Source organism: Argiope bruennichi, chromosome 11 (assembly GCF_947563725.1).
Source record: "Argiope bruennichi chromosome 11, qqArgBrue1.1, whole genome shotgun sequence".
NCBI lineage: Eukaryota > Metazoa > Arthropoda > Arachnida > Araneae > Araneidae > Argiope > Argiope bruennichi.
In genome coordinates, this window is record NC_079161.1 from 40,038,227 (window position 1) to 40,051,926 (window position 13,700).

At 30.4% G+C, this 13,700-nt stretch overlaps 1 protein-coding gene across 3 annotated transcripts in view; it reads left to right on the forward strand.

Moving 5' to 3' along the window:
• Positions 1-13,700, forward strand: part of LOC129957359 (uncharacterized) — a 93,382-nt gene that overhangs the window by 38,001 nt on the left and 41,681 nt on the right. For all 3 annotated transcript variants that reach the window (XM_056069645.1, XM_056069647.1, XM_056069648.1), the window contains exons 5-6: positions 5,108-5,143; positions 7,131-7,235. In XM_056069645.1, the coding sequence (XP_055925620.1) occupies positions 5,108-5,143; positions 7,131-7,235 (141 nt within the window). The remainder of the gene's footprint in view (positions 1-5,107; positions 5,144-7,130; positions 7,236-13,700) is intronic.

Consider the following 13,700-nt stretch of genomic DNA (forward strand, 5'->3'; position numbering starts at 1 on the left):
ATATCTCCTCCAATTTTACAGATAACTCCAATAAACTTTTTCCTGTGGTTTCATTATGGTATACCGTTAATTTTCCTAATTGAACTTTTTGATCGATCTTCTTTATTTCTTTTTTTTTTTTTTTTTTTTTTTTGAATTATTTATGTAACTTCGTTATTTTTCCGCAATTTTCAGACAACATTTGTGATGAAAAGGGAATTCTTTTGTTGTTATTTTCATACTTCATACAACTTTCGCTGTATATTACTCTATCAACTAAATTTAATTTTAGTATGCAAGCTTGTCATAGCAGCTTATCTGGAATAAATGCAGCTCTCAGCTGTTAGTAGTGAACTTAGAACTCATTAACCTAGATAAGATTTCATGCGTATAGTTTATCTTCTGCTGCATGACGCACACTGGCACATAATCATCTGTTGCTATTTTGTCTTTTTATCTGTCTTATTTTAAAGCGCGTATCTCGTCGTCTTGACATCTCAGATTGTTTGACAACATACGCTGGCTTAAACTAGAAGCAATAATGACATTTTACGACATGCGGATTTCACTTTCCACCAAATCATACTTGAAAAAAGTTGTTGCCATAGATGCAAATTAATTGATAAATATGTAAATGAGCTTTTTATTTCTATTTTTACTTTCGCTATAAACGAGGTATAAAAAAAGTGATGTAGTCGTCAAAAAAAAAAAAAAAAAAAAATTGAATTTGAGATTTTGATGAATCTTCACATTTTAAAACTCCTTGAGTTCGAAAAGCACATTTTTAGAATCAGGCCTATCTATCTGTGAACGCGAAAATTAAAAAAACGCTTTGAACGAAACTGCTCAAATTCGTATTTGGAATCTCGACCAAATTTGTATGTTACTGTCAAATTTTGAACGAAATCCATTTACAAGAAGTCTGTCAGAGTACAAATGAACTGGTTAACTACAAAATAAGAACAGCTGGATAGATAAACTTTGGTACATAGACTTAGCATCTAAAATATGGATACTCATTAAAATTTGAACAGAATCCGTCAAAAAAATGACCGACAATCTGTATTTTCATAAGCATCTAAATATAATAACTCATAAATGTAATGGTTTAAATGAATGAAATTCGATATGTGATCTTGTGACTACACATGTGATTTCTGTCCAATTTTGAACGAATTCTATTCACAAGAAGTCTGTCTGTCTATTCGAAAACACATAAACTTGTTAACTACAAAATATAAAGAGCTGGATAGATAAACTTTGGTACATAGATTTAACATAAAAAATATAGATACTTTTCACAATTTGAACAAAATCAGTCAAAGAATTGACCGACAATCAGTCTGTACTTTCATAAGCATCTAAATGTAATAACTGATAAATGCGATGACTTAAATAATTTCGGTATATGATCTTGTGACTACAAATGTGATTTCATGTCAAATTTTGGTGTAAATCGGACGACAAAAAGATGACCAAAATATATATTCTTTCAATGGAATCATTAAAAATCTGTATTCACACCAAAGATCTATATTTCGTAATTTCTGCCCATGAATGCCATGCGAGGTATTCCTGGGGTTACCCTAGGTCCACAATTTTATGCGGATGAAAGGAGATAAGACCTTTATAAGAGAATATGCGAGAAAGTTTCAGGGAGACAAATCCCGCCGATTATTAATTATTGATATAATGTAAATTTTACTGACAATTATATAGTAAAATATTTAATTTTATTAACTCTCGATTATTATATTAATTTTAATGGTTTAAAGTGAAAATATAAGCTTTTTTAAAAATTAGTTCAGTTAATAATATTCAAAAGTTTTAAAAAAAATTCATAAAATGAATGTTAATAATTAATATTTTGTTGAAAACTTTCTCAATGCTTCTAAAATAATCGAAGTTAGACTGTTCAAATCCTGTACAATTTTTCAAATAGCATAACATATCCAAAGTTTTGACATAATATTGAGAATAAATTTGATTTCTACCAATTTTATTTGCAGAAGTTTTTCATTTTGATATAAATCTAGATCAAAGTTTTTGTTAAAATATCGTTCAAATATTAGGAGAGTAATTTCAACTGTAATTAAATCTTTTCATCACTTTCATATTTTAAGTGCGAAAGACTCCATAAATAACATTGGTTTTTGCTCTTTTCTGTAATCAAATATTTTTGTTGAAATCTTCTCTTTCTTTTATCGTTTGCAGGTGCATCCTTTTTGACATTTTGTTTTGTATGAACATCTCCGTATGTCTTCGGGATACTTTTAAAACCAGCCAAATCTCCCCCAAACTTTCTCGCATACTCTCTAATAAACTTGTCATGCCAGGGAACGTCTTACATGGCATTGGCGTACAATAGTTACGAAATGCTACCTTTTGGCGTGAATTGAGCATTTTTACTGAATCTGTCTGGCATCTTTGGTGAATTATTAGGCGATTATTCCCTGGCATGCATTAATAGTATTCTACTATCGAAATTATATTTTAGAAACGTTTTTCTCAACTCATTGAAATAAAATTTGACACTAAACTGAATTTGAAGTTACAAAAGCCCATACCAAATGTGATATATTTAAATCACTTGGTTTTTGAATTATCGAGTTCACATATTTCTGAAAATGCAGATCGGCAGGCAGTCAACCCTTTGTTGGATTTAGCTCAAAATTTGACAGATGTCTACTCTATAGATGCTACATCTGTATACCTATTTTTATTTGTCTTGCTCTCTTCGTTTTGTAATTATCGTGTTAACTTATATTCGAAAAGACGTACAGACGGACTTCCCCTGAACAGATTTTACTCAAAATTTGATAGAAATATGCAAATTTGGTGTAAAGACCGTATACCAAATTTCGAACGTCTAACTTAAAGCGTGTTTGAGTTATCTTTGTCACAGACAGACGGACATTTTTCAAAAATGCGTTTTTCGAACTCAGATAGTTCTAAAACGTGAAGATTCGTCAAAATCTCGAGTTCGAATTATTTGAATTATCGAAATATTTGACGAATTATTTGAATTATTATAGTGATATTTTCACTATACTACGTGTGCGAAAGTAAAAATGCTAAATTCACGCCAAAGGTTAATATTTCGTAACTATGGTAAGCCAATGCTATGCAAGGCGTTCTCTGGGATAATATTTTTATTCGAGTATATGGGAAAAAGCCATAAAGGGAAAAAGAAGACCACTTCCGCTGGTTGAAAAAGCATAAAAAGCAAACGTTCAGTAAGCATAATGCTGCATTCTTTAACATTCATATAACAGATCAATCACTTATTGATTCCTTAATTTAATACAAATGTTACAAAGGCAAATTCAATGCCATTTTCAAAAAGAAAATTTCCAGCTGATTAGAAAGAAGTATTTTAAAGCAGTTTTGGCATGTATTTTATATTGTCATTCCCTTCACAACCCGAGTGGTAAATATTGCTGCTTTTTTGCATAATGTATATTCATTAAAGAATACCACCTGAAGCTAGCTTCTACTACGTATACGAGAAAGTAGAAATTACTGTATTATAGCCAGGATCTTCCAAATGTTTAATGATTTTACAAAACTACTGCGTTATTTCCTTAATGACGGAAAGAACAAAAAATCGTATATTATCTAGGCTGTAGATTGCTAGCAGAAAGTAATTGTTTGCAATATTTTGTTCTCAAATGACAAAAAAATGTAGACTTATTTTTGAAAAGAGCAAACACAATTAATGATAACGAAATTATTTGTTGTAAACTTTAGCATAAAATAAAACTGCATAGTAAAACTTCTGTATTTTTCCCCCAATCTTCCCCTATTAAAATAAACTGCTTATCTGTTTCTCCCTATCTCTTTGCTAACGAGTTAAATAGCACTATTACGTCACAGCCGTGTTGCCGATTAACGTTACGTAAATAAAAACGATTCTGAAGATTATTTTTTGAACCGATTGCGATTAAAATGATTAAATTGCACATTTTTTCTCTCCTTTCATATTTCAATTTTCTTTCTCTCTTTCTATGTTTCTGATTTTGGATTTTTTCGATTCTGCGGCATCTTTGAATATTCTGAGTTCTCCAGAAATTTGAACACGAAGTATAATAGTAGAACAACCTGCGTTTTTAGAATTTCTCAAAATCCTAGAAATACAGAATGATCTTTTAGAATTCTGAAACTCTTAAAGACTGAAATTCGCATTCTGAAATTCATAAGAACTGAAATTCGTATTTTGAAACTCGTAAGAACTGAAATTCGAATTCTGAAACTCATAAGAACTGAAATTCGTATTCTGAGTTCTTATTGGCTATATCTATTATTCTGAAATTCATATTGGTTTCAGAAATTCTTATTGACTATATCTATTATTGGTTGCTTTTGCAAACATTTTTTTAGCAATATTAAAAATAAAAAATAAAAAAAAAAATCTTGGAGGGATTTAATATTAGAGAAGAACGATTTCTTACACATTGTAATCTCATTCTAATAATTTGAACAATCTCATAAGATTACGAAACAATTATTTATATTATTTGATTTATTAAGCTTTTATTTTGTGATTGTAATGCTAACTATTTGAAAAAAAGTTAATTAAATATCATTTCACCCATTTTTTCTTATATTAATTTATTCAACATAAAAAATGGCAAAATGTAGCAAATTATTATTTTGCTATATGAAATTTGTTTTAAATCATTGTAAATTAATATCGCATCAGGCACCATGTTTGTTCAGGTTTTCTCTGACTCTTATAATTAAAAAATTATAATTTATGCATGCAGGTGAATTGCATAAAATTATTAGTTCAAAAGTTTTAAATAGTAATATGGTAATAAATAAGAACAATAAATCAGAATTATGGTTTTTTTTAAAGCTGAAAAAACAAAATGTTTGATTTCTTGATGCCAATCTGTTAATATTTCTGTTATTCATATCGACTGGTTTGAAATATAAAAGATTTTTTAAAGTATTTAAAAAATAAAAATAATGTAGTGTACTTTAACACTTAAAGTCAACTCGGGAATACAAAGATATTTTTAAACATATTCTTTCTTTGAATGCACAAATTTAAATGTTTTTAAAAATAGAAAATGTTTTAAAATTTATTCCTATTTTTTTTATTATTATTTATTTATTTCCTTAGGGAATTGGAACTGATGATGATGTTTCCATTTCTGTGGTAAGATTTTAATAATTTCTTTTTGTGTATTTAATATTTCTTTTTGTGTATTTTTATTCTTTAACCATAGATATGAATTATCATTGTTTTCAAGTTTTACTTAATCTTTATGACTTATATTTTTAATAGATTTTGTAGTTTTCTAGATTATCAAAAATCATATTTGTAATAATTTATTTCAAATGTGAATTTAAATTTGACTGATAGTTGCAGCTATAAAAGGAAAAATAGAAATTTTACAATATCGAAAGCATTTGAGTGTAAATTTGAGTTTTATGGCAAAAGAGCCATACTGCGCTAAGAATATGGTGAAATTTAGAAATCAAAAGTTAAAATATAAAAATCATATGGAGAGAAAAAGATAAAGAACAGAATTATTGTTTTCTAATATTCAAATTAATATCATTCTTTTATTTTTATTAATAAATTAAAGAATTATCTTTGTATGGCATTGAATTTATTTTTACAATGAGCGTTAATGTAATAAAAATAAAAATTGCAAAAAAAATTTTTTTGTAAGTTATTATATTTTTAATTCTATCTGGAGTACTTTTTTCCTTGATTGTTATTGTATTTATTTGTATAGATCAGAGTAAAAAATACTAAAAAATTGATAGGTTAATTTTTTTAAATTTTAAATGAATTAAAATTATATAATAGCTTAGTTAAATTCTATAAAACAATTTACTAGTAATTTTTTTTCAATTGAGAAATACAATAATTATTCAAAAGAAAATTGCGAAATTCAAAATACTACAAACCATAGATTTATCATCGCAATTCACTGAATATGTTTTTATTATTCTATCTGGAGTACTTTTTTCCCCTTAATCGTTATTGTATTCATCTATATAGATTAGAGTAAAAAGTACTAAAAATGATAAATTAAATTTTTTAAATGTTAAATTATTTAATTAAAATTACGTAATAGCTTAGTTAAATTCGTTAAAGAAAATTTTTAGCAAATTTTTTTGTTTCAACTGAAAAATACAATAATTGTTCAAAAGAAAATTATGACATTCAAAATTCAAAGTACTACAAACCAAAGATTTATCATCGCAATTCCCTGGATACGTTTTTATTATTCTATCTGGAATACTTTTTTCCCCTTAATCATTATTGTATTCATCTATAAGAGTAAACGTACTAAATAACGATAAATTATTTTTTTTAATTTTAAATTATTTTATTATTTAATAGATTAGTTAAATTCTCTAAAAAATTTTATTAGCAAAATCTTTTGTTTTAACTGAGAAATATTATAACTATTCAGAAGAAAATTACGAAATTAAAAATTAAAAGTACTACAAACCAAAGATTCATCATCGCAATTCACTGGATACGTTTTTATTATTCTATCTGGAGTACTTTTTCCCCCTTTAATCAGCATTGTATTAATCTATATAGATTAGAGTAAAAAGTACTAAAACCTGATAAATAAATTGTTTTTTAATTTTAAATTATTTAATTAAAATTATATAATAACTTAGTTAAATTCTCTAAAAACATTTATTAGCGAAATTTTCTGTTTCAACTGAGAAATGTAATAATTATTCAAAAGAAAATTACGAAATTCACAATTCAAAGTACTACAAACCAAACATTTATCATCACAATTCACTGGATTTATTTTCACTATAAAAGAACAAATATAACTGAAATGTAAAACTGATGAATATTCTTGATTGTGCTGCGTAGAATAAACAAGACAGTTGCATACAATGGTTTTAAAATCTTTCTCGACAATTGTTTCAAACTGATATCTTTCGCTATCGCTACATTAGTGGCCTCTTATCAACAAAACCAATGTAGGAAATTGTATCGAAAAGTCTGAATGTTTATTTGATAACTCATCTATTTATTTTCATTGACCTTTATTTGTCTAAATGCCATTTGGAACGGTGTGTTCTGTCAGTTTCTATTAAGCATGAAAATTTCCATCTCTCGTATTCAAAGACGACGTAATTACCCTAATCATACTTTGCAGCTGGATACGAAGTTAAAAAAGGAATGGTTCGTAAAAGCTGCTCAATGCGATTACCATGCTTTGGTAGCCTTACTGAAGAAAGAACCCAAACTAGCTGCAATAAAGGTTAGTAAAAGCATTTCTGATAATGTTATAAAAAAGTGTATATTGGACGAAAAATTTTAGTACATTGGAATTTAGCATTTGTTTCGCTTTCGATTTGTTCTAATTTTTGTAATCAAAATTCGATATTATGTTGTTAGTACTTCGCTTATCCTTTGGATAATGTACTATACCAAAAATTTTACTACAATGAAATAACTTTAATATATCACTCATTAGTTCATTGTTCCCATTAATAAATTCTTTAGTTTTATTTCGATTCAATCTAATTCATGTCTTTAACGTCTTATAGTATATTAGTACTTTGTTCATACCTTGGATGATGTACTATAGTAAACAATTTTTCGTGTAAATAATCATCGTTAGTACATCACTCGTTAGTCCGCTATTCTCATTAGTAAATTCTTTAATTTTACTCTCGATTCGTTCTAATTCGTGTCATTAATTTCTGATAGTATACTTCTACGTTTTATTTCCCTTGGATGTTGCGCTATAGCAAAACTTTTAGTATCATGAAACATCTTTATTATATCACTTGTTAGTTCGTTGTTCTTATTATTTCATTCTACTCACGATTCGTTCTAATGCATGTTATTAACGTATGAAAACATTCTAGTATGTCGTTTATTCCTTGTATATAGCAAAAAATTTTAATAAAACATTTTTAGCTTATCTCTCGTTAATTTGTTGTTCCCATTAGTAAATTCTTTAATTTTACCCTCGATTCGTTTTAATTCGTGTCATTAATGTCTGATAGTATACTAGCGCGTCGGATGATGTACTATAGCAAAAATTTTTACTACAATGAAGCAACTTTAGTATAGCCCTCTTTAGTTCGTTATTAATTAATTCTTTAAATTTATTCTCGATTCTTTTAATTCATGTCAATAATGTCTGATTTATACTAGTGCGTTGTTTATCTCTTGGATGATGTACTATATATTCTATAGCAAAAAATTTTAGTATAATGAAACATCTTTAGTATATCACTCATTAATTCGTTGTTCTCATTAGTAGATTCTTTAATTTTATTCTCGATTCGTTCTAATTTATGACATTAACTGATAATATACTTCAACACTATTTATCTTTTAAATGATGTACTATAGCAAAACAATTTTAGTATAATGAAGCATTTTCACACGTTAGTATAATGAAACATGTGCCATTCGTTAGTTCGTTGTTCTCATTAGGAAATTCTTTAATTTTACTCTCGATTCATTCTAATTCATGTCATTGTTCTCATTAGTAGGTTTCTTAATTTTATTCTCGATTCGTTCTAATTTATGTCATTAACTAATAATATATTTCTACGCTATTTATCTTTTAAATGATGTACTATAGCAAAACAATTTTAGTATAATGAAGCATTTTCACACGTTAGTATAATGGAACATGTGCCATTCGTTAGTTCGTTGTTCTCATTAGCCAATTCTTTAATTTTACTCTCGATTCGTTCTAATTCATGTCATTGTTCTCATTAGTAGGTTTCTTAATTTTATTCTCGATTCGTTCTAATTTATGTCATTAACTGATAATATACTTCTACGCTCTTTATCTTTTAAATGATGTACTATAGCAAAACAATTTTAGTATAATGAAGCATTTTCACACGTTAGTATAATGAAACATGTGCCATTCGTTAGTTCGTTGTTCTCATTAGGAAATTCTTTAATTTTACTCTCGATTCATTCTAATTCATGTCATTGTTCTCATTAGTAGGTTTCTTAATTTTATTCTCGATTCGTTCTAATTTATGTCATTAACTAATAATATATTTCTACGCTATTTATCTTTTAAATGATGTACTATAGCAAAACAATTTTAGTATAATGAAGCATTTTCACACGTTAGTATAATGGAACATGTGCCATTCGTTAGTTCGTTGTTCTCATTAGCCAATTCTTTAATTTTACTCTCGATTCGTTCTAATTCATGTCATTGTTCTCATTAGTAGGTTTCTTAATTTTATTCTCGATTCGTTCTAATTTATGTCATTAACTGATAATATACTTCTACGCTCTTTATCTTTTAAATGATGTACTATAGCAAAACAATTTTAGTATAATGAAGCATTTTCACACGTTAGTATAATGAAACATGTGCCATTCGTTAGTTCGTTGTTCTCATTAGCAAATTCTTTAATTTTACTCTCGATTCGTTCTAACTCATGTCATTGTTCTCATTAGTAGGTTTCTTAATTTTATTCTCCATTCATTCTAATTCATGCCATTAACGTCTGATTGTATAATAATAAGTTGTTTATCCCTTGGATTGTGTACTATAACAAAAATATTTAGTACAATGAAACATCTTTAATGTATCACTCGTTAGTTCGTTGTTCTCATTAGTGAATCTTAATTTTACTCTCAATTCATTCCAATTCTTGTCGTTAACGTCTGATAGTATAATAATACGTTGTTTATCACTTGAACTTACATACTATAGCGTCAAATTTTAATATAATGCAATCTTTAATATATCACTTGTTAGTTCATCGTTCTTTTTAGTAGGTTACATTATTTTGTCCTTTATTCGTTCTAATTCATGTCATCGACGTCCAATAATATGCTAATACGGCCCTTATTCCTTGAACATATGCACCATAATAAAAAAAAAAATAGTACAGTAATATATATATCCGACATTTTTAGTTATCTAACATCTGCAATTTTTTTCCCAGCTTTATCAACCTAAAAAAGACTCTCTTATTAAAAATGTAATTAATAAACGGTGGTTCCGCATACTTAGAAGAGTTACATATTAAACAAAATAGCTTTCCATATAAAATAATAAATAAATGAAATCCTATCTGATTTAATTATAAATTCGAAGTTTACGTGTTGCCACTTTCCTTTTCAAATGATGGATTATGACTCTTTTTTCCTATTCTTTTGAATTTACATCACCATCTGTTCACAGCCAGTAACTTATCTCTCAAGTTTAATGATGAGGATGTTATACGATGTTATGACAGTTAAAAGATGGGCATTCGTGCATAAGAAATGCAGAAACCTACGGGTGGCAACGGAAAAAAATAACTAAATAAAAGAGAGAAATATCTCCGCCAGTCTGTCTGTCTATTCCATCTTAGACTGGGACAGGAAGATTTGTTGGTCCCGTTAATAGAGAATGTGTATAGGGGTACAGAAATATCGTTTGCTAGCAGACGACTTCGCGCGTGATGAGTGTGCGGCCGCGCGACCCCTCATTTGTCACTGTCTGTTCCTCCGCATTCCGGTAGCTCCTTCTCGCCAGCCTCTGAGTTATGGAACTGGCAGACGATCCTGGCTCGTGTGATCGTCTGTCAAATGAAGGCTTAGAGGAAACCTGATTCCGTGGTTTACTTGATTAAAAATTCCTACTGTCGATTGGTTTGGATTCCTTGTGTTGCCAGCTTTCAATGTCCCTATTTAGCACGCTCGTTATTTGTTTAATAGAGTTGTGGGGGGAAAAGGTGGCATCTGGGATAAAAATGACTTTCCCACACGGGAAAGAGTATCTTTTCGCTCTTAACTTTTTTTCCCTTGTAATTTGTGTTCAAATAACTGATGAATGGTTATTAGAATTCTTAGAATAGGTGGAGTGGGAAATAACCAGATTTGTATAGATTTTTTTTCCGTAGTTGTTCTGTGAGAAAATGTTCTAATCCAGGTCTTAGACTTTTCCCACTCTTGACCCCTTTCTGGATGGGGGGGGGGAGGAAGAGGGGTTTACGCAATTCAACTCATTTTTCACTCTTGTTAGGTGCATTCTCTATTAGATTGAATTTGAGGTAGATTCCTATAGGAAGACTACGTATTGCAATGGTTCTCATGATAGATTTCGGGAAAATTTTTCAGTTTTTTACCGATCATAGTCCCTAAAACCCAAAACTCACCTTTCGTTCAAACGTTTATATATCTCTCTCTCTCTCTCTCTCTGTGTGTGTGTGTGTGTGTGTGTGTGTGTTATTCTTATTGACAGGATAACTAGAGTAATTTTTGGAATATGTTGTTAGAAATGTAAATACAGTAAACTCCCGAGTATCCGGTTCGCGACTATCCAACTTCCTTACTCTCCGACCTAGTTTTCTTTTATCGTTTCTTTGTGTAATTATCCATCATTTTAATAGGATACGCAGTGAAAATGAAAAATTCAGGGGCACCAAAACTGCAATTGATAGCCAAGCATGAAATACCTTAATCTATCTTATGAAATTGTGGCAAACATAAATCAGTCCCTTTCTGCGCATGCGCTGCCTACTCGTCGAATGTAAACTCGGTATAAATCTAACCTCCACCCGATATGGCATGGGCATGTTAAGCAGCATCAAACAAACATAAAAAATATATTTAGAAATCATCAAAAATAAACACAAAACAATTTATATGCAACACAAATTCATATCTCAGATACTATTAACCGTAAACGAAGGATTCGTCAAATAACTCGCTAAGGATGACACGATAGATTCAACAAAAATGCTAAATTCATGCCAAAGGCTAATATTCGTAATTGTTGTACACCAATGCTATGCAAGGCGTTCTCTGGTATAACATATTTACACTCATGTCCATAAATTAAGGATAATTCAGAATCACGCGGAAATCGAATTCTAAAGTACATATATCACCCGAAAAATGACTACACGTATCTTCAGAAATCATATGCAAATTGCAGGAAGCCACCAGATGACACCGATAGTAGGTCACAATGACCAGAATGTAAGAGAGTGATGTATAAGGAATGCAGGCAAAGACGTAAAATTGTTCCCAAGCGCTTTATAAGCCTTTCAGTGTAATAACCGCATAGTTATGACACAAAAGACGCATTTGGATGATTTTTTACTTGGTAGAATTATCGGCCGTCTGGTATGTGGGCGTACCCAGCTGGAAGTACCCGAGGAACTTGGAATCGCTCAGAGTGTCATCTCCAGGTTTTCGCAACGATTCCAAGTTGATGGTAATGTGAGTAGACGTTACAGCACAAGTCGCCCGCGAGTTACAATGAGGACCGGTATTTGGCAATTACTGCCAAAAGAAACAGACAGAACACAGCACCAGATCTGTCTTGTCAGCTCAAGGCGGACCGTGTACAGACGCTTAGGACAGATTGGTCTATATGCTCGTAGGCCTGTCAGATGTGTTCCACTTACTGCAACTTACTGTCGCCTGCGGTTAGTCTTTAGTAGAGAGCATGCATTGTGGACATCGCAACAGTGGGCTTGTGTGATGTTTTCCGACGAATCCAGGTTTAGCTTGCAGTCTGATTCTCGCCGGACTTTCATATGGAGAGCGCCAAGTACCTGTTACCACCAAGAGAATATCATTGAACGACACCGTTACAATGTAGGATTGCTCATTTGGGAAGGAATTATTCTGGGTTCCAGAACTGATCTGCATGTTCAAATTGGAACCATGACAGGCCAAATCTATCGGGATGTCATTCTGGAACAACAGGTACGCTTGTTTCGGGGCACCATGGGCGCAGAATTCATGTTTATGGATGACAATGCCCGTCCTCACGGTGCAGACATCATAAACGAATGCCTTCCATCGGAAGATATCACCCGTCTGGACTGGCCAGCATTCTCACCGGACTTGAATCCAGTAGAGCATGTGTGGGACATGCTTGGCCGACGAGTTACAGCCCGTCAACCACCTCCTACATGTCTACCGGAACTTCGGAGAGCATTTCTTGCTGAGTGGTGCAATATTCCCCAAGATCATATCGATAATTTGATACCTAGACGTTGTACGGACTGTGTTGCATCGTCTGGGAGACATATTCTATGTATTATCCATCATACCAACTATGTAATATTGGTTTTTATAAATAGGGGGAGGGGTTGTAATTTACTCCAGGGAACAAAAAATCGCAATTTTTATTAATGATATCAAACATATAGCATCTTTTTTGCTCTTTACCTTTTGTTTAGTAAATAGGCCTTACAAATTAGTCACATTTGTTTTGCTTCTGACTCTTTCTTTTCCTGAACTTGCATTATCCTTAATTTATGGACATGAGTGTATTAGAATATATGCAATAATGTTTTAGGGAGACCACTGCCGCTGGTTATTTTATTTTCAGTTTAAATCGAGCTGTTTTATACGTTTTTTTACAGTTCTTTTATTCAATGAAATTATACCATTAAAGATATTTACTCAAAATACAAATACTTGATTCATCAGATTCATTAGAGATATTATCAGAAATGTTAAGATTATGTATTCTATTAACAGAATGTAAAAAAAGAAAGCGAACAACCGCTGTTTCATTGAATATTGCAACGACAGTAAGAACAATGATAATATGAAAAAAAAAAAAAAAAAAAAGTTGAAACGGTAAAAGTGGAAAAAAAAATCAACCAAATAAAATCTGTAAATGCTGAAATGACGAGACAATTGAGTTCGAAATATTACTAAAGGTTGCAAGTTCACGTAAAAAACGTCAACTCAAAATGCGAATACTTGATTCATCAGATCA